Here is a 19170-nt window from a genome sequence, read left to right as displayed (position 1 = left end):
ACTTTGACATGCAGCCTGGGGGAGCTGGGATTGAACCGCCGACCTTCCGATTAACGGCCAACTCGCTCTACCACAGCCACAGCCGCCCCTATACAGATGTATGAGTCCATAATATGAGTCCATTATTAGTTTCCTTGTGAAGCGGACTTGCAGCAGGTCGGAGCTTTTCTATCACACAAACACTTTGAGGTGCTTTAGAGGACGTTTTTTCGTTTTTTCCAGTGTCTCACTGAATACCTAAAAACCTGGTCAAAGCTGGTAACCATGAGTCACATCTCTCGCCCAAGTCCAAGCAGCATCTCACTCCTTTTACTTAAATATGACTCCTTCTGTCACTGATCTTTCCACTGAATCAGTCTGTACTCATTGCAGTTTACACACTTCTTAGTCCTGGACTTCAGAAACAAACTGAATTAATTACTGGCTCATGATTTTAGGCTTATGAAAACTGGACAATTTGCCTATATGAGGCATTTAAGAGAACTTTCATGTTTTCCTAACGCTATCAGGCTAATTGTGAGCCAGGTTCTACAATATATGCCTAACAAGAATCTTGTTATCTTCTCGCATTTATTAGACAACCATCCAACCAAACAGCTCTGTCCATCAACCATCAGTAGTCCCCTGTGTTCAGCATCTTTTCTAGCAACTATTTCTCTTCTGATGATTTATTGATGAACAGCTTCAACACCGGTGTCCCTCACTCACTTTTACTTAATTATCTATACACATACACACCTCTGCAGGCTTCCACTGATCAAAAGCCAGTCAGCAGAGGGTTGAGGAGAGATGTGCTCTCAGAGGGAGTAATTAAAAAAGTGAGTGATGTCAAAAAGCTCAGACGATTCAATCTACCCTGGCTGTTTGGCTTAGCTTGAAGCCAGCCAGTGTGGTCTTCTTCTTATCATTTCCCATGGCCATAGTTAGTATGCATACAACTGAGTGCCAAGAAAGTGAATTAATATGGCCACTTTGGCTGTGAAACAAAAGGGCTGACTGAGCCAAGCCTGTGTGATTGTGTGATTTGCTAAATGACGGCGCAGAGTGGATGTAGGGTTCTTCTTTGAACCCTATCCTTTGTTATATTTGGAAATGATTAGGTGTATAAAAGAGATAAAAACACTGAACTATTGATGTGTTCACCTTTGATTATTGTGTTTATTGTGTCTGAATACATTTGTATCCTCTGTATGTGTATAACCAAAGTAGTTTTGTCTTTCGGTTGTCTTATTTTGAATGGGCGCTCACTCAAAACCTAGTGGCTACTGTTGAATCTTCCATTTCAAAGAACTATGTATGTGTGTGTGTGTGTGTGTGTGTGTGTGTGTGTGTGTGTGTGTGTGTGTGTGTTTTATGTTTTGTTTTTGGATTTCAGCCACTTAGGAGAAGCAGAAAAGCTGTCAACCTAATAAAATATATACAAAATAAAATGTTACAGTAGCCTTTGTCTAATAAACTTCATATGGTGAACTTGTAAGGAAACATATCAAGCAGACAATGACTCATTCATATGGAGTCATGTCTCGTGTCCAATACACTCACTCCTCTTTTAGCTCTGTTTTGGTCTCCCACTATTATCTGGCTCTTTAATCGCTTAATGTTCCATTATGTTCACCAGCTAGTCAATAAGTTTAGTTAGTCTGCAGTTTGCAAACATCAAAAGATGTTTTGATGAAAACAGCTGTCTGCTACAGCTGAGAGAGATGTCATGTTTAGTTTGGATTTATTATTTATGATCATCACAAGTAGCTACAAAGTTTTTACTGGTTAATTTAAAAGCTCTGTAGCTAATTTAAAAAGTGTCATTATCATTAAATAAGGGACTAATTGTAAACTAACTTATGATTAAGTAATTATATATATGATGATTATGATTATGATTATGAATATGTATATATATATAAATTCTTTCATATTTAATAATCCTTATTCTCTACCATATAGTCCTAAATTCACTAACTACTTATTAACAATTCATTATCAGGTTGTTCCCAATTAGCTCCTCACTGTTCCTTTGTTAAACTGGATATTTTGTGTACTGTTGATCTGTTAATATCAAAATATTTTCTCTCTTCCCTCTGTTGGTATTTATCCTAATAGATAGCTTTGGCTTTCTTTGTCGAGTTTTCATTGGAAATACCTTCTACAGAACAAATAGTCCCTATGAGAATAATTGTTTGTCAGCTTGTGTGGGTAAACAACACACAGTTCCTTGTAAGCTACCACACCATGACCACACCACAACACGCACTGCCATCAGCCCATATCTTCCCACCTTCTGACCCATGTTGTGTTAACTCGTGTGTTGTAGCGCCTGTTCCCTCAGTTTCCAATCCATTATTCATCCATTCAGCTTTCACACACTAGATCTTTACTGCCTTATCACATTCAGCAGTCAAAGGTTAATGAAAGCTCTCTCAGTTTCACTTGGGATGACGAATTGCAGAAGACAACACCCTGACATTGCAGTGACCATGAGTTTGTGTGCACGTGCAGACTCAGAAAAAGCTGACAGTGCTAGTTCAAATGGACTGTGTATAGTGTTATATGCTTTACATAATTATTGTAACATTGTTGCTCTGTTTCCTAAGGTTTATTGATGTTAAATACAAATAATGGATAATCATTTCCCCTAGTACATTTTAAGACATGTACAACTGATTATATCATATATATAGCATTGGTTCAGTAGCAATGCTTGCTGTCCCCCTGAGGTCTCAAAACTTTTTTCTTTCATTTGTCTCAGTAATGACTGTATATCTTGAGAAGCCACTTGGACCCAGAGAACTGCTGTGATTTGACATAGTTAACTGATGAGATCAGGTTAGTCCAGCATTTAGAGACCTAGCACCCTGCAGTTGGTAGTTTCGGCTGGCTGATGCCTTTCAAGCTTTCCATTGCAGCACAGCACATATGCAGCTGCAGATAATGGGGGGCACTACTCAAAATTCTTAGTGAAGTTTGAAATAATGGATCCTTGATTTTAGACGGTGGTAGACAAATGCAGGCTTCTCATTTAGGCAACTATCAGTTTTGCTGGCTGAACTGACAAATGTGTCAGACAGATGTTTTCAGCTGTAGCTTGCTAACTAATTAAGCTAACATTAGGTCCAAGACTTGGTTGAAAACAGTCTCTGGGATACTTTTGAAGGTTTCTAGCTGAATCAGTTAAAAACAAGCAACCTGTAAATTTGCTTGATGGCTACATAAATGATATATTGCTAAAAGGCTAAAGATAAAGCTGCATGTCTCAAAAACAGAGAAGAAAAGGAATAGGAAGAAGAGAAAAAGCTTTTAGGTTGAGGACTAACCAGTGTTTTTGGCTAATCTAACACTATCTTGGGTAATGTTTTTCGGGTTAACAGAGTTTAAACTTTCCCAAATACAATAGAGCTGCTATCATTAACCTAAACTCTGATAAAGTAGCAGCACAGAAGCGGCCAGAGCTTCACTCCTCCGCCCCTCTATGTTTAGGTGATTGTGGGTGTGAGAAGTCGTGCAGTGGTGTGTTTTCCCCCCAGCTGGTGGCTTCACTCCTGTCATGAGAGCACAGCCCTGAGTGGGAAAACACGGTGCTGTTCTGTTTCCTGTACAGCCGGCTGGTGTCTAAAGGGCTTGTCACACTCTGCTGGGACTCGTATCACAGCTAGTGCTCTCCCACATACACAGACTCATTGTCACCTGGGCAAGACTAATCAGCACAATAGTGACCCAGCTAAAAATTTGTTTCTTTTTTATCCAGATTTAGAAGATCAACAAAATGATTAAAGGTTATTATAATCCAAGGAACCTTTGATGAGAAGATTAGTCCATGTCCCTGGTTTTTCATACTACCAAAACAGAGCTACATGTACATAGATTAATGTTCTGTCTGGTTTCATGCTGTTCTGTTAACATGAAGACGCATCAGGCAAACTCTGGAGTGTCACATTATCACAAACCTACAGGTGAAGCAAACATGTGTAGAAAGCAACTGGTCAATGCGTGTGTTTTCAAATGTTCTCAGTCCATCCTGTCTTGAATTTTACTTTCAAAATCAAAGTCCAAAGCTCAACACCTATAAATGTCTTGATGCTCTCGGCAAAGCAGATGTTGTAAATGATGCACGATGGGGTGAAATCATACAAGTATCTAAAACCATACCAAGACCAAAATATGCAGATGTGTAGTCATAGAAACATTTTCAGAACATCTAAATATGTTTTAAATAAGTGTTTGAAAAAAATGTAGGCACAATATCTTTTGAACATCTGTTCAAAACCCTCATTTTAGTCCATAGGGGGTGTAACGGGGCTCTTTTGTGAAGAGTACAGTGGTTTAAAACATTTCTTATGCATTTTCTAAATGTGACAGATGGCCCTCATTGTCTCTCACAACTCCTTATTGGTTTTGGATTTTTATCTTGGCTGTCATCTATTCCCCCAGAAATCTGATGCACACCACTATTTTCCAGATGTTCCTCAGCCAACCTCATACCACACTCCCACTGGGAGACACACACTGCATTATGTGCTAATTTTTTTCTTCTTTTTTTTTTACTTTCCGCTCCAGCAAGTGGTTTCAGCAGTCCGAGCAGGTGTGAACCCTTCAGGAAATGCATCCAATCAGACAAGCCTCTGGGACATCAGCTCCTCCTTTTTCTTTGCTGGGACTGTTATCACCACTATCGGTAAGAAGGGTAGTTTCCCACTCTTTAGCAACTAACTAGCAAATTCTTTTGTTTTTGTAGGGGATTCTGACAATGCACTAATTCTATGCAATGCTTTCTCAGTTTAATAAAAACAGTTTTGAAGTGTCGCCACAGTTAGGTACTCCTTTCTGCAATACCCTTTAATTCACGGCAACAGAAATTAAGTATGCAACTTACAAAATAATAAAAAAAAATTGCAATGTGCAATATATCAGTGTGTCTGTTGGAGATAATGGGGATCATCTGGGTACTGACTTTCAGTGCATATAGAGTCAATGCTGCAAGGACTAGTTTGCGTTTCAGAGATGTGGATCTGACACTATATTAAAAGAATAGGAGTTTTAAGGGTCTGTGCTCATTTGCTCTTAGTTACTGTGCTATATAATCAAGGAGCTGTCATCTCTCTAGGGCTGTAGAACATTCATACAGACTCTAACACGCTTCCTTTTTCCAGCCTTTTTTAAGCCATCGCACGCTCTCTCTGTCACCTCCAGCTGTAGGAGCTTACTGATCAGGAAAACGCAACAGCTCATACACACACAGCTCGTCTGACAGCTCATCTGGCTCTTCCAAGCGGACCTTGACAGATCGGTGCTTCTGTGGGCTATTGGGTTCCATTTCACATCTCTACTGTAGCATCCTGTCAGAGCACATTCTCTGATCAGTAAATGTAAAACCTTGAATTGAAATGAATTGATTTCGCTCCCTGGTTGGAGAATTAGTGAGCTTGTTTTTCAGAGTAATGACCATCATTTGGAGGCAGAATGCTGCCTTTGTGAATATTTTGTCATGAGTTTGCGCTCGCTAACCAAAATCATGCTCCTTCTCCTTCTTCAGATTTTGCTGCACTGCACCAGGTTTGTGCTTGTACCAGAATTCCAAAAAACGATTGTCCACAGTAACAGCAGCTAGTCTTATCTGGCTCTTCCAAGCAGAGCATAACACATCAGCGTGTCTGTGTGGTGGGCAGTTAGGCTCCACGTCATGTCTCCAGGATCCTGTCAAAGCTCGTTCACTAGTCAGTGTAATGTATTGTAAAGTAATCGTGTGTAGGCAGAGTGTAAAAGCTGCACTCTGGGTTTTCACTTTGCACACAATGAGTGAGTGCATTGACTTTCTGTTACTGAACTTAAGCTTGCTCTTTACAAAAGGCAGATTTACTGATGTTTGACTTAAGTGGTGTTTTCACATGAAATGAGCCACGGTAGTTTGATTGCCGAAGCAGAGAAAAAGTAAGTTGTGTTTGCTTGTTTTCTTTTTGAAAACTCTAGAAAACATCTAGAAAAGGTTGCAAAGTGAAGGTGCACAGAAATAAAATTAAAAAAAGAAAAAGGGTTTTTTTTGGTTCATAGCAGAGTGCTTGAGTTTGCTGCAGAAACATCAGTCCCAGGTGGTGTTTTGTGTCACCTTCGATGCCTGTTAGTGTAAACAGGACATAATTGCTGCGCTGCCTGTTTGCAATCATCGTAATTGTGCTGTGGCCATTGCTGCAAAGGAATCATATTTCAGAGAAGCTATTCCTAAAGCCTAAAAAGTACAGTTTGGTCCCTCTCTCACTTCACTTGATTCAGCTACCACAGATTGATTTGTTAATGCTCAGGTGAGGCAAAGCATGTTTCCCCCCACTATTTTCTCCTACCCCCTTTCTCTGCCCTTCTGAGAGTAAAAGAGTTGCACTAACAATTTATTAGTTTAGTCTTTCCTTATGTTATAGTCCTTATGAATGTCACATTTCTCCTAGTGTATAGATCAACTCATACGTGAAAGAAAAAGTCATTATTATGTTTTTACATACAGCGGGGCACAGGTGTACTATTCAAAAAAGAAAATCTATTTTATTTGTGATGTACAGTACCATGAAAAAAGTTGGCTTTTCTTTACTCATTGCTCTTGAAGCTGAATGTGTAATCCATCCAGCTACATCCTAGTGTGTCTAATTATAGGGAGCATAGTTGAAAATTATGCTGCCATTTTTTCTCCTAGCATCACTAAATTAGTTTAGAAGGAAGTCTTTATGTTTTTATTGTCACCTGCAATTGAACTGTTCCTTCAGAGATATGCTACAAACTGCGTCACACAGCGTCATGAATGCAGTGATTTGGGGCCCACGCTGACAAATGGGTTTACTTTGTCCATGTTGAGGCATTACCTCATTATAAAGTGGAAATCTTAAGGTCAATATAGTTGTCAAGCAGGCAATGAGTGAAGTGTGAAACAAGTTGAATGATTTACTGGTATTTAACTGATTTTGGTGTTAATCCTTTAATTTGAGTCCTATAAGAGAAAAGTGTAAAAAGCAGAGCAGACTGTATAATGAAGTTGAAAAAGCAAGCTTTTCTGTAAGTGCTGAAATTGTCTGTTTAAAATGCTTCCTCATTTTGCTATTTGTATCCTATTTAAATGACCAAAGACAGTAAATTGTCTCTGCCACCACTGTATCCCAGTGCATTACACTAACTCTTTTAGCTTGCCTAGGGTAAATTGCTTTTCATGTCTGATATTGAGAAATCATTCAAAGGTGAGCTGAGAATATGAACAAGAATTAATCTGTTTAATTCAGTTTGGAAAAAAAAAATAGAAATGAGTGCAGCTTCAATTTAGAGAGCTGCTGTTTCTTGTTTTGTTGTGCAGGAACACCCACAGGTGTTAAAAACGAATCCGGCATCCTGTCTCTTGTAATCATGAGCTAAATTAGATTTGATTGACAATTCTTCTCACATTTTGTGTCCAACGTGAGACTCAGAAGTCATTAGAGGGCACCCTGCAGCTCCTATCCTGAGACAAATGGCTGCATTAATAAAGAAAAGTAGATGTAGTTCATTATGCAGACCCTTATGAAACGTTAAATAATAAAAGTCATGTGTTGGTGAATGTGTGCAGTCAGGTTTACAGAAGGCACAGGTCTTGAAAGTTTTTGTTTACAAGGATATGCAGCTCTATAAGCCCCATCTGCTGTTCTAGCTGCACATGATGATGGGTTTGGAGAGAAGATGAAAGGCAGTGAACCAGCGATGGACTCAATTTGTGTTTTTTTTACATGACTTCCATCTCTCACTTGTGACTTTTCTCCCAGCTCAAAGCCATTCTACTGCGTCTGTATGCAGTCATTTTAATGCACAGTTAAGCTTTATGAGATGTTTTCTTGTCTACCCAGTTTAGTTTGAACTGATATTACATCTTCTGCTTTGATGATAATATGATGTACACTAATAAGATACAGAATGTGCAACAAATAGAAAAGGTATAAGTAGTGGTAATATTCATGCTTGTGCTACTATCAGCAGCGTAACATAATTGTGATTGGCCTGGTGCAATTATTTTTCATGTGCCCCTCCCACACAGACCATAGGTACAGACACACAACGACTCCACGCAATTGCAAACCTGCAGCCTTCGATCAGCACCACGGACAGCAGCCGAAGTGCCAAACGCAAATCTTACAGCCTTCCCTCGTTTCAAACCTGCTGTTTCCTGCTATCTGTAGCCAGCCTGCAGTAACAAATCAAAACAAAGTAGCTGATACAGTATGTCTATAACCACAGAACAAATAGCAATCAAGAAAAGCACAGCAGCTCAATGAATGGATGACGGCATGTGATCACGATTCACGATGCAATTGTCGCTGTCCCTCGTGGGCTGGTCCATTGCACCGGTTGCACCGTTACCACTGGCTATTATAGCAAAAAAGGACCACACTTCCCAGGACTGTCTTTCACTCTACACATGAAGAGAAACAGAGCATTCAATAAATAAAATTCTCATAATGAAGAACCAAAATACATTCCTTCAGAAAGGTAATGCAACAAAAAATTTTACAAAATATTTGCACCCATACTTGAAATTGTAGAGAAACAAAGCAGTCTCCTCTTCTCTCTTGTACTGCTCTGCTCTAAATTCAGAACAGGATTAGAATTGAATATTTAAAATATAACTAAATTTTGTTTCTAGAGAGGCAACAGTAATGTTTACAACAGCAAAGTCACTATATACTCTAAATACTATATACTATATATGCTTTCTACTTTCTTTTTGTGCTCGTTGAACAGGTGTATTGATTAAGTATTTGAATTTTACTAACAAAGGTTTTATTGCACAGAGAGCAGCGTTTCTATGATTGTTCATTATGTAATGTTAGCATAATAACAGGAAAAATAGGGTGCGTCGATAGTGAGTATGCGACGGCTTCCAGCACACTGTAGCCGGTAATGACAACGCTAGCGCTGCCACAGAAACGCTAATTTGGGGACAAGTTCAAGGGACCCTACAGTGTCATGCCTTCCCATTGTGTTTCCTTTCTGTCAGGATTCGGAAACATCTCTCCTCACACAGAAGGTGGGCGGATCTTCTGTATCATTTACGCTCTGCTTGGGATTCCCCTATTTGGATTCTTATTGGCTGGTGTCGGGGACCAGCTGGGGACCATTTTTGGGAAGGGCATCGCCAAAGTAGAGAAGATGATTGTGGTGAGCTCCTCAATTTATAATATATATATATCTGTTTATGAGCTTGCTTTTTCTCTGAGTCATCTGCATCTCCCTGTATGTTTACCTATATGCAAAAAGCCATTTTAGTGTAGGCAACATTTCACGACTCAACTATCCAGGTAATGCAAAGCCGGCTGTAAAAATATATTGCCAGAGCTGTTCCTATAAATACCGAAGTGTCGAGATTAAAGCTGCAACATCCAAGTCCTCCCAAACACTACAATTGAATATTCACATTCAACAGTGATTACTTTTTTTTCCTCAGACTTAAGTAGTCGGTACTTGACTATGTGGAAGAAGTGGATGCAGTTTTGGGGTTTCCATGGCAACAGACTCCTGGAAACCAATCTAAAATGCAGACGTTTTTTTCAGTGTTGAAAGCACACATTCCTGAATTACACTTGTTTCAAAGCAGCATTTAAAAATTCAGCAAAGACAATATTTTTTGTTTTTGTTGCCTTTTGTGCTGAATTCACTGGACTGTTGCCATCTTGTTTCTTTCTTTATGTCAGTGGAATAAACTAGCAGCACACACAGATCGATACTCTGAAATAAGGATGGTAGGTTTAGTTGCCACATTGCATTTCACACACTGACTTCTGTCCATATACAAGAATACACGTGCACACGAAAACACACACAGAGTTCGGGGCAGTCAGGTTTATGGTTAGTCATTATGTTTCTCCTGGAAACTCATAGGTTTTCCCTGAAAAAGCCAAGCAATCAAACAGCCGCTCAGTGCACAAACAAATAAGGATGATGATCTGACAACAGTGGCTGTCGAGATGTTTCCACACTTAAAACAGATTAAATGCAGCAGAGTATATTTTATCTTCTCAAACACTAACATCTGTTGTTTGTTTTTTACTTGTTCCTGTACCAGATCCATGTTTGCTTTTTATTAACTACATCATTTATCAAATGGACTGTGCAGGTGATTGATGACTGGAAGGATAATAATGACTCATAATAACAAAATCTAAATTAAACCTTAAATCATACAGACGGGTGCAATAAAAGAGTTGTCCATAAAAACAAAAGTGATATAAGTAGATAAGTACAAGCAAGGAAAATATGTGTTTTCATATAAGAAATACACATCCTCACAACGGGGAGGACGTTTCCATGACGGGGCGTATATGACATAATAAAAATTACAGTAACAGCCAGCAGAACGCAAAGAAGTGTTTGGAACATAGTTACACTACAATGAGTTCATTGATATAACATGGATCAAGGTAGTTGAAAACGTCCACCTGAATTTCTATAAAATAGCATGATGTTCAAGAAGAAAATATCAAATTCTGTATGGTAAAGGAAAACAGCACATATGCTACCAGTTACAAATGATTTGTTTTCATGTTAGTGTGAAGAGTTAATCAGGTGGAGAGTCGTTAACATCCACGCGCTCAGTCAGTCTGGGTGTCAGAGGACTGTGGAGCCGTGTACAGTATGTTGGTAGAGAAGTCATAAGAACTAACTAATATCAGGGCCCGGTGGTAGGAAGAGACTGCAGAGTGAAATTCTTTTTCCATAGTGGACCCTCAGCGATTTGAAAGAGTTCACACAGCTGTCGCGTGTTGTTGTTGGTTATGACAAGTATCACAGTCTTAGATGCACATGGGTGCTTTTCTGTTGACAGTAGCTTAAGGGGAGCACTATTCAGCTGCCCCCAATGATGTAGGTCCCAGTGACTAATAAACTGTTGTCGTAGCTGATATTTTAGGAAAACAAATGAAACCCTTTCAGTGAGATATTTACCTTAGGTTTAGTACAAACATTGCGAAAATTTCCAGATACCTTGATTAACATTGTTTCCTAATTATGTCGATAAAACATAACCCCATGGGTGGCATTTTGTTTCTCTATTTGCTGTTACAAATTCCTATAAACTTAATGTTTTTAGGAAACAGTGTTATGCGGAGAGACACCACAATCTAGATACACTTAGAGATAAGCTTCACAGTAGCAATGGTAGAGAATCCCAAAATCAAAACATTTTTCTACCAGAGCTCATTTTCATAGCACGTTCATGTTTGTGATGTGTTAAAAGTCAGACAAAATGCTAATAAAAGTCCACTAAAACAGTCTCTGATTTTAGAATAACAGCCTCAACCTGTAAAAGCAATTTTTTTCAAGGAACCAGACACTTGGTAGCAACAGATTAATTATGAATTATTGCTTGCTATCCAGCTTCCCTCCCAGGGAGGAAGAGAGAGGTTGACAGCTAGCCTCGAACAATGGAAATGGAAGGACTATAGCAGCTGCTGAAGTAGCTGCCGTGCAGTGAAGATGCTGGTTGAGAAACCACCTCAGCTTTACTAGTCCCTAATTTGGTCCTGTGAGGCTCACTGTAGGTCTCTTTAAACTGTATAGTACTGTACTTTGTTCAGTGCAGCGAGGACATCTCAGATTCAGTGATCTGACGTCTGCCTGCTCTTTATTCTTCCCCTCAGGCACAATGCTTGGGCTTACATAACTGGAGGGGGAAAGGGCACGATGCACAGGGAGCCAACTGAAAGCAGTCACCTCAAGTGGAAAGGCAGCAGAGAAATAATGTACTGCAACTGCGATGCAAAAGAGGGACTGCAGGGCTGACATGAAATTAAAATTCTCATAGTTACAGTTCATAGCACAGGCTGTAACTGCAAGAAATCCATTATGATATCTGCTAAAATGACTGCATGTGAAATATTTTATAAGTCATCCATATTACAGCACATCAAGTCACTTGCCACCTCTTCCCAGCTCGGGCAGGCGGTCCATCTGACAGTGAAAGTTATGTCACATGAGCTGGGCAACCTGACGTTTGATGTTAGAAAACAGCAAATGTATTCCTAGAAGGAGGTCAAAGGAAGTGACTCATCACAATGTGAAGTGAGCCAAAAACAAATAAAAGCCTGTGGGAAATGATGGAGTGGGAAAGCATGTTTTCAAGTGTGAATTTTTCCTCCACATTCACTTGAGGAAAAGTGTTGTGCTACAAGAAATCCTCAACACCTGTGGACTAAACTGTAAAAATGTTCATGTTGGCCAATTAACAAACTGTTTTACACCACTAATCACATTGCACAATCACACAAAACCATCAACCCTATTAAAATTCAGGAATCTTCTGAGCGATTATTTTCTTTCATGCATTCCCCTCTCCGCCCCATTATAAAGTTTATTTTCTGTATGTAGAAATTATCTATTTTTCTACTACATCTACTTTGTATCTCCCAACAGAAGTGGAAAGTCAGCCAGACAAAGATCCGCGTGTTCTCCACGCTGCTCTTCATCCTGTTCGGGTGCCTCATCTTCGTGGCCCTGCCAGCCGTCATCTTCAAGCACATCGAGGGCTGGAGCACACTCGAGTCCATCTACTTTGTCGTGATCACACTCACCACGATTGGCTTTGGAGACTTTGTCGCTGGTGAAAAAGGTTCACTTGATTTTCTGTCTGATTTATAGGCCGTCTTTCATTTTTATGTCTGCAGCCCAGTTTAGAATCAGTGTATTTATAGTTCAGTTATTCCTCAGCCAGTCTGACTCAACAGATGTGCACCATAGTGATACAGTAAGCCTCCCATCAGCCTGCTATTACATTCTGATGATACATGTATTCTGTAAGTTTTTCTAATGCATCTGTATCCCTGTAATATGTTTTACCAGAAATACTCTTTACCGCCCTCTAAACTCAAATAGATTATGAATTTACTCACAAATCGTAATGGCACATTAAAACTAACATGTTATTAATCAATCATAAATCAAGCATAGATTTAGTTCAGGCCGGCAACGAAGTCAAGCTCCGCTCATTCCAGCACATCAGCTGACAGCTCAGCTGATTCCTCTCTTAGCTTTCATTGGCAAATTCCAGACAAGGAGCCTATTTAATCTGCCGTAGCCTACCTACCTGTCCTCGACGCTTCCTATGCAAAAAGCTGCCCGCCACTCCAGCTCCACCTTTCAGGCTGTATCTGATAGGGATGCACGATAATTATCAATCCGATAAGTATTGGTCCATCGGGCATATCTCATTATTGGAAGAATATCGGGAATGAATTTGGCCGAATAGAATCAAACATGCGCCGCCGCGTTCTGGGTGTCATGTCGCTGTGCGCGTATAGAGCCACACAGACGCAGATGAGGGAGCTAGTTCCTTTCCTCCATCCCTCTGTATCTGCGTGATTCACTGCAGGCAACAATGTGCAGATTGAAGCTACATGGCAATCTAAGCTTAACAGTTAGACTTCAGACAGCTTTCATTCACCTCGTACATCTAGCTTTGCCAAGCTAGCGTTAGCGCGGTGTGCTTTTAATAACATAAAGGATGAGAGACGTGGACAGAGCAGATCAATTAACCCGTTCTACATGTTATGCTTGTTCAATGGATGTATCGACTTTTACTCTTTAGGTTTTGTTTCACATACTGCAGTAGCTTAGAGTTACCTTCACTTCAACGTGTCCACGATCTATCTCTGCGCTTGCCACTGTTTGTGCGTGTGAGCCTGCATATGTTCGTGTGCGGGAGGCACAGACCAGCAGAGGCTGCATCCTGATAATAAGCCCCAGGCCCATCTAACACCATGCTTCAGCGCCCATCTAGTATCTGATTAAACATGTAAATTGCATGTGCCTGCTCTGTTCTGTACGGGGGTTCTTTCCTGATTCCTGAGTGAATTATCTCAGGCAAATACTTTAATGAATACTAAAAATGACAAACATCAGCTCTCCTTTTGTGGGCAGCACGGTGGCCTAGTGGATAGCACTGTTGCCTCACAGCAAGAAGGTTCACCTAAGGGTGAGTGTGACTGGTTGTTTTTCTATGTGTGGCCCTGTGATGGATTGGCAACCTGTCCCGGGTGTACCCGCCTTTTGCACGATGTCAGCTGGGATTGGCTCCAGCCCCCTTGCGACCCTGTAGGCAGGATAAGCGGTTGACGATGGATGGATGGATGAACTCTCCTTTTGTATCTTATTCCTGCATTCACATTTATCGGCGCCTTCCCATGCCAGCGAAACTGAAACATGTCACTCCTTACATTTAAAGGAATAGTTTTTTTTTTTTTTACCTTTTTCACTCCACCATGTTTAATCCACTGAGGTAAAAGACCTTGTTCAAAATGCCAGTGCCTCTAGTATTTATACAAGGATGTGCAATGTACACACAGTGCAGTTTATAATAAATAACCTCAAGCCATATTGTAGTTCATTTTTAAAAATATGCCGCAGTTGGCCCGCGGGCCTAGTTTGGCCAAACCTGCTATACGGTAAATATGGAGTTGGAGGCAGCGGCCAGTTAGCTTAGCTTAGCATAAAGACTAGAAACAGGGGAAACCTCTAAAGGTTCGTGCAGACTACTCAACTCTCAGCAGCAGTTTGCTGTGCTGTTCACACTACACAACTTGCCGTCTTGTGTCAGGAGTCGTAAGTCGTTGTGGCATTCACACTACGTGACTGATAGATGACAGAGGGACACACACTACATGAGCTGACGATGACTCTGTCACCCGACGCTGGTCCCCAAACCACGTTTTTGTCACAAAAACACGCATGAAATGTGAAACAGGAAATGACGCAAACCTACACACGAAACAGCTGTATGTTCTTATAAAGCTAGCAATTATAAAGACAAAGAATATGGGTGAAAGGATGGATTAGCCCACGCAGGTAGCAGGCATTGTCTGTGCTACAGAGAGAGCTGGAGGTGAGTCAAAAGTGTTTTGTAGTGAAGTAGCTGCCTGCTCTCATTGGCTGTGGATGTCAAGTCGGCGGACTCCTCCAGATATTTGGCATGCTAGATATCTGGCTGCGTTGGCGATGTGCCAGTAATGCATCAGGGAGCCATTTTGATGCATTGTTTAATAGTTCACACAACTCCTGGGAACCGCAGATCGATCGCTGATTTAACCCCGATCACAGCCTGACGCTCGGCGACAGGCACATTGGGCTTAAAATTGTGTTGTGTGAACTAGGCTTAAGGTTCTCTAATTGACCCTTCGCTAAGCCACGCCCTGAATACCTAGCTGGCCAATCACAGTACAGTATAGGTCACACTCTAACTGAGGTCCGACACTTTCATGGCTGCGCTCCATTGACTCGTATGCAAAAGGAGTTGTTTTCTAGCGTTTTTTGCTGTTTTTTCCCAAGATATGGTCAAAGCTGTTCATGGTCACTTGTAATAGTTACAGTCGCTACCCAGAGAGGTTGAAAGAAGAAGTACAATTTATCCTCTTTCCAAAACCTAAAACAAATCCAGAAAAATGTAGGCTGTGGATTATTCGTAATGTAATGTTAGTTAGCATTAGCTTACTACTGAATGTAACAATTTAAAGCCCTGCTGTTCTGCATTTTAATGATTGTACTAGTGAATAGAGACCTAACCAGCTTTAAAGGAACAGTGTGATCCTTGATATCGTTGTCCTCTTTCTTAATAGTTACTAATAATACAGTGGTTCACTTTCACATCAGTTTGACATCCTGAATACATCCTTCTAATGCACAATGCAACTACAAAACTGTCTGCTTCTTTCTGAGATCGTTTTTTCCAAAAATTAGACAATATTTCTCCAGGGAGTGCAGTAACAGACAGTGGCAGCGCCGTGATAAACCGCTGTTTGTCAAACTTAGCAACAGTAACTTAGGGATGTGTGGCTTACCGAAGGGTCAGTTAACATTATATTTGTGTAATTTGCACAAAGTCAAAAGTGAAAAGATCTCTTGGCTGGTAGTAGTTGCCAGGCAACCAGCAGAGCCTCCAGGAAGTTACAGGTCCCATTAATGCCAGCACATTTTTAAAAAGGGCAATTTTTAAATTGTCATTTTACAGGTTAGTCAGTTGGTGGAAGCTGGTTGGCAGATTTTGTTATCTTTGGACAGAGTCAGGCTAGCTGTTTCCCCCTGTTTTCATTCTTTATGCTAAGCTAAGCTAACCGTCTGCTGGCGGTAGTTTAATTCAGACATGAGTGGTATCGATTTTCTTATCTAACTCTTGGCAAGAATGTGCATAAGCATATTTTACACACATTAATAACTGATCCTGTTGCCAGTTATGTGTTAATATGATGATACAGTATTTTCATTCCTACATTTTAGTCATAAAATATTTAAGAAAGATTATATCTAAAGAATTAATTGCACACATTATATATAAAACAGAATATACGTGTATGTATGTGAGAAGGAAAAAGCAACAGGGAAAAAAAGAGAGCATGTGTGCATCTTTAAGAGTGTGTGCATGTGTGCGAGGGTTTGTGCTGATGGTATTAGCTTGATTTGACCCGCTTAACAAACAAGGGAGAGGCAGATGTGAAAAATCAAAAACACTTAGCTGCTAGATTAAACCTCCCTGAGCATGCCTAATGCTTATAGATTAGATTACAGCACCTCTGCCAACCTGTAGTTACAGTAAACTAATCAACTGGTGCTATAATGGGTGGTTAACTGCACAGTGAGCAGGCAGGCTGTTGACTTGTTGAGGGTTTATGCAAAAGATACAGCACATGGTGGAAACCAAAACAACATGGAAATGTATAGAAGCTAATGTTTGCACATGGTTAGGACTTAAATTATCCAGGTAAGGCCATGCAACTGATGCAATGCATCCAGTATGGCCTCATGTGCTGTATCATGCAGATATACTGTATGTACAAATCTAAATCTATTTAAAATATCTAAATCTATTCCGGAGTTACTTATATCTAAATATATATGTATATTTTGACCTACATATATAGGTAGTTCATTTTCATGTCATGCCATGTTTGGCTCATTCCACGTGGGCTTATATGACACCTCTGTATGTCATCAAAAATACACAGAGGCATCTTCTGGTACCACAGACACAAAGCCAAAAGAAATCATAACATAACATATAGATTTACTTGATTTCAACATAAGTTTATGAACAAAATGTACATAAACTGTGCACCAAATAGCAGGGGAAGAAAGAATGTTTACCAGTTTAAAGGTACCCAAAAGTTATGTTTACATTCAGTGTTTGTTTGCTAGCAGTCTTCTTCTCCACTGCCTTTGTTACCGCCACCAATTACCTGTTAGCAGAAAAGTGTAAAACTGATGTAAATCACACTGGCAGGCAGTGTGATTTACGTCCTTGTGCGTGTGCACATTCAGACAAAATAGGGACCCAGTCGTAAAAACATTGCACCATAGCACTATACAAGGTTACTTCAACTTTCAATCCTGTAAAATACTTGCTTCCCTTATCAAGACTTAAATTTGTCCAAGTAACTCACTAAGTTTAATGTTTCGTATGTTTAAATCCAACACAGTCTTTGTGATGTTTTAAAATCTTTGCTTTTTTTATTTTTAAACAGAATATTAGTCAAAAAGAAAATACAACACTAAATAGAACATATTTTCTATATCACTAAGAGGGCACATGGGGAAAATTCAGACCTATATCTATATCAATTATAGTATTTGTAACAACTTCATTTTATATATGCAATTTAATTCTTAATACTTACTATTAAATTTCCCTTCTTCTTTGTATCCTATATATTCGTATAAAATCGTCCTACTGAGTCAAACACTCAGGGCCAAATAAAGGCAACACCAAGGCAGGAAGATATGACCTGTCCTCTAAAATGGAAAGACAGATGCTTATTAAAATGATACAATTATGAAAGTTAAAGACCCATTTTACTCAACTGACTGTATCAGACCTTCTTACACTAAAATCAATCCTGCTTGTGTTTGTTCTTCCTCTCAGAATGATAGTTTGTTATGAAACACATGCAACCCAGGATAATGTAACAGACTTACCGTATATAATCTACTTGTTGTGTCTTTATGTTCGGCAGGTGGGTCAGAGAGTCCAGAGTATCTGGACTACTACAAGCCTGTAGTGTGGTTCTGGATCCTGGTGGGCCTGGCGTACTTTGCGGCTGTGCTCAGCATGATTGGAGACTGGTTCCGGGTCATCTCCAAGAAAACTAAAGAGGAGGTGTGTGCTGATGTGCTGTCAGTTATGTCACACTAGAAGTGACTCAAGTGGAAGACCTCTCTCTTCACAGAAAGGTGGAGAAGATGTTGGCAGACAAGGATCGCCTTTTGCCCTGAGACCAAAGATATTTCAGTTCATAATCATTGTTCTCAACCAGCCCCAGCCCTATCAGTCACAAAACGTGTCACTCTTAGTGAATAAGAATACAAAAGACAGAGACTTTTAGTTTGATGAACCAAGCTTGTGGGTTGCACTGCTCCAACTACAATAATACTAAAGTCCTCAAACCTCAAAAGCCTATTTGCATAATATATATATTTTCATCATGATGCTCAAATATGAAGGGTATACGTGAAATGATCAATCACTCTCTAAACATAATAATAATAATAATAATCCTTATTTGTAGAGCACTTTTCAAAAACAAGTTACAAAGTGCTTTAACAAGTGTAAAGAATAATACAAAAAAAAAAAAATAAGAGCATGAAAATTTTATATAAAATTAGTAAAATACAATAAAATAAAAGGGATAAAATAAAGTCAAATAAGATCGGGAAAAGCTCTCCTATAAAAGTATGTTTTAAGAAGGGACTTAAAAGAGTTCACTGACTCAGCCGCCTTGATTTCCTCGGGCAGGCTGTTCCAGAGCCTCGGGGCCCTGACAGCAAACGCTATGTCCCCTTTAGTTTTCAGTCGAGACTCTGGAACAGACAACAGACCTCTGCCAGAGGATCTCAAGGTATGTGCTGGTGCGTATGGGACTAAAAGGTCAGAAATATAACAAGGCGAGAGGCCATGAAGAGCTTTAAAAGTGATCAATAGAATTTTAAAGTCAATTCTAAAACATACTGGGAGCCAGTGTAATGAAGCTAAAATAGGAGTAATGTGGGCATATTTCTTTGTTCTGGTTAAAAGCCTGGCAGCTGAGTTTTGGACAGTCTGGAGTCGATCAATAGATTTTTGGGTTAAACAGGTGAAAAGGCTGTTGCAATAATCCAGGCGTGATGAGATGAAGGCGTGTAAGATGGTCTCGGTGTCCTTAA

The 19170-nt window shown here is 39.8% G+C and overlaps 1 protein-coding gene across 1 annotated transcript in view; it reads left to right on the top strand.

Moving 5' to 3' along the window:
* The window catches only part of LOC123978135 (potassium channel subfamily K member 2-like), a 51234-nt gene that overhangs the window by 24835 nt on the left and 7229 nt on the right, over positions 1 to 19170 (top strand). The window contains exons 4-7 of the mRNA XM_046061277.1: positions 4552 to 4669; positions 8993 to 9153; positions 12403 to 12598; positions 17985 to 18127. Coding sequence (XP_045917233.1) covers positions 4552 to 4669; positions 8993 to 9153; positions 12403 to 12598; positions 17985 to 18127 — 618 coding nt within the window. The remainder of the gene's footprint in view (positions 1 to 4551; positions 4670 to 8992; positions 9154 to 12402; positions 12599 to 17984; positions 18128 to 19170) is intronic.

This window comes from Micropterus dolomieu, linkage group LG10, assembly GCF_021292245.1.
Source record: "Micropterus dolomieu isolate WLL.071019.BEF.003 ecotype Adirondacks linkage group LG10, ASM2129224v1, whole genome shotgun sequence".
NCBI lineage: Eukaryota > Metazoa > Chordata > Actinopteri > Centrarchiformes > Centrarchidae > Micropterus > Micropterus dolomieu.
Note: the sequence above shows the minus strand (reverse complement) of the source record. Positions and strands in the feature narration are given on the sequence as shown.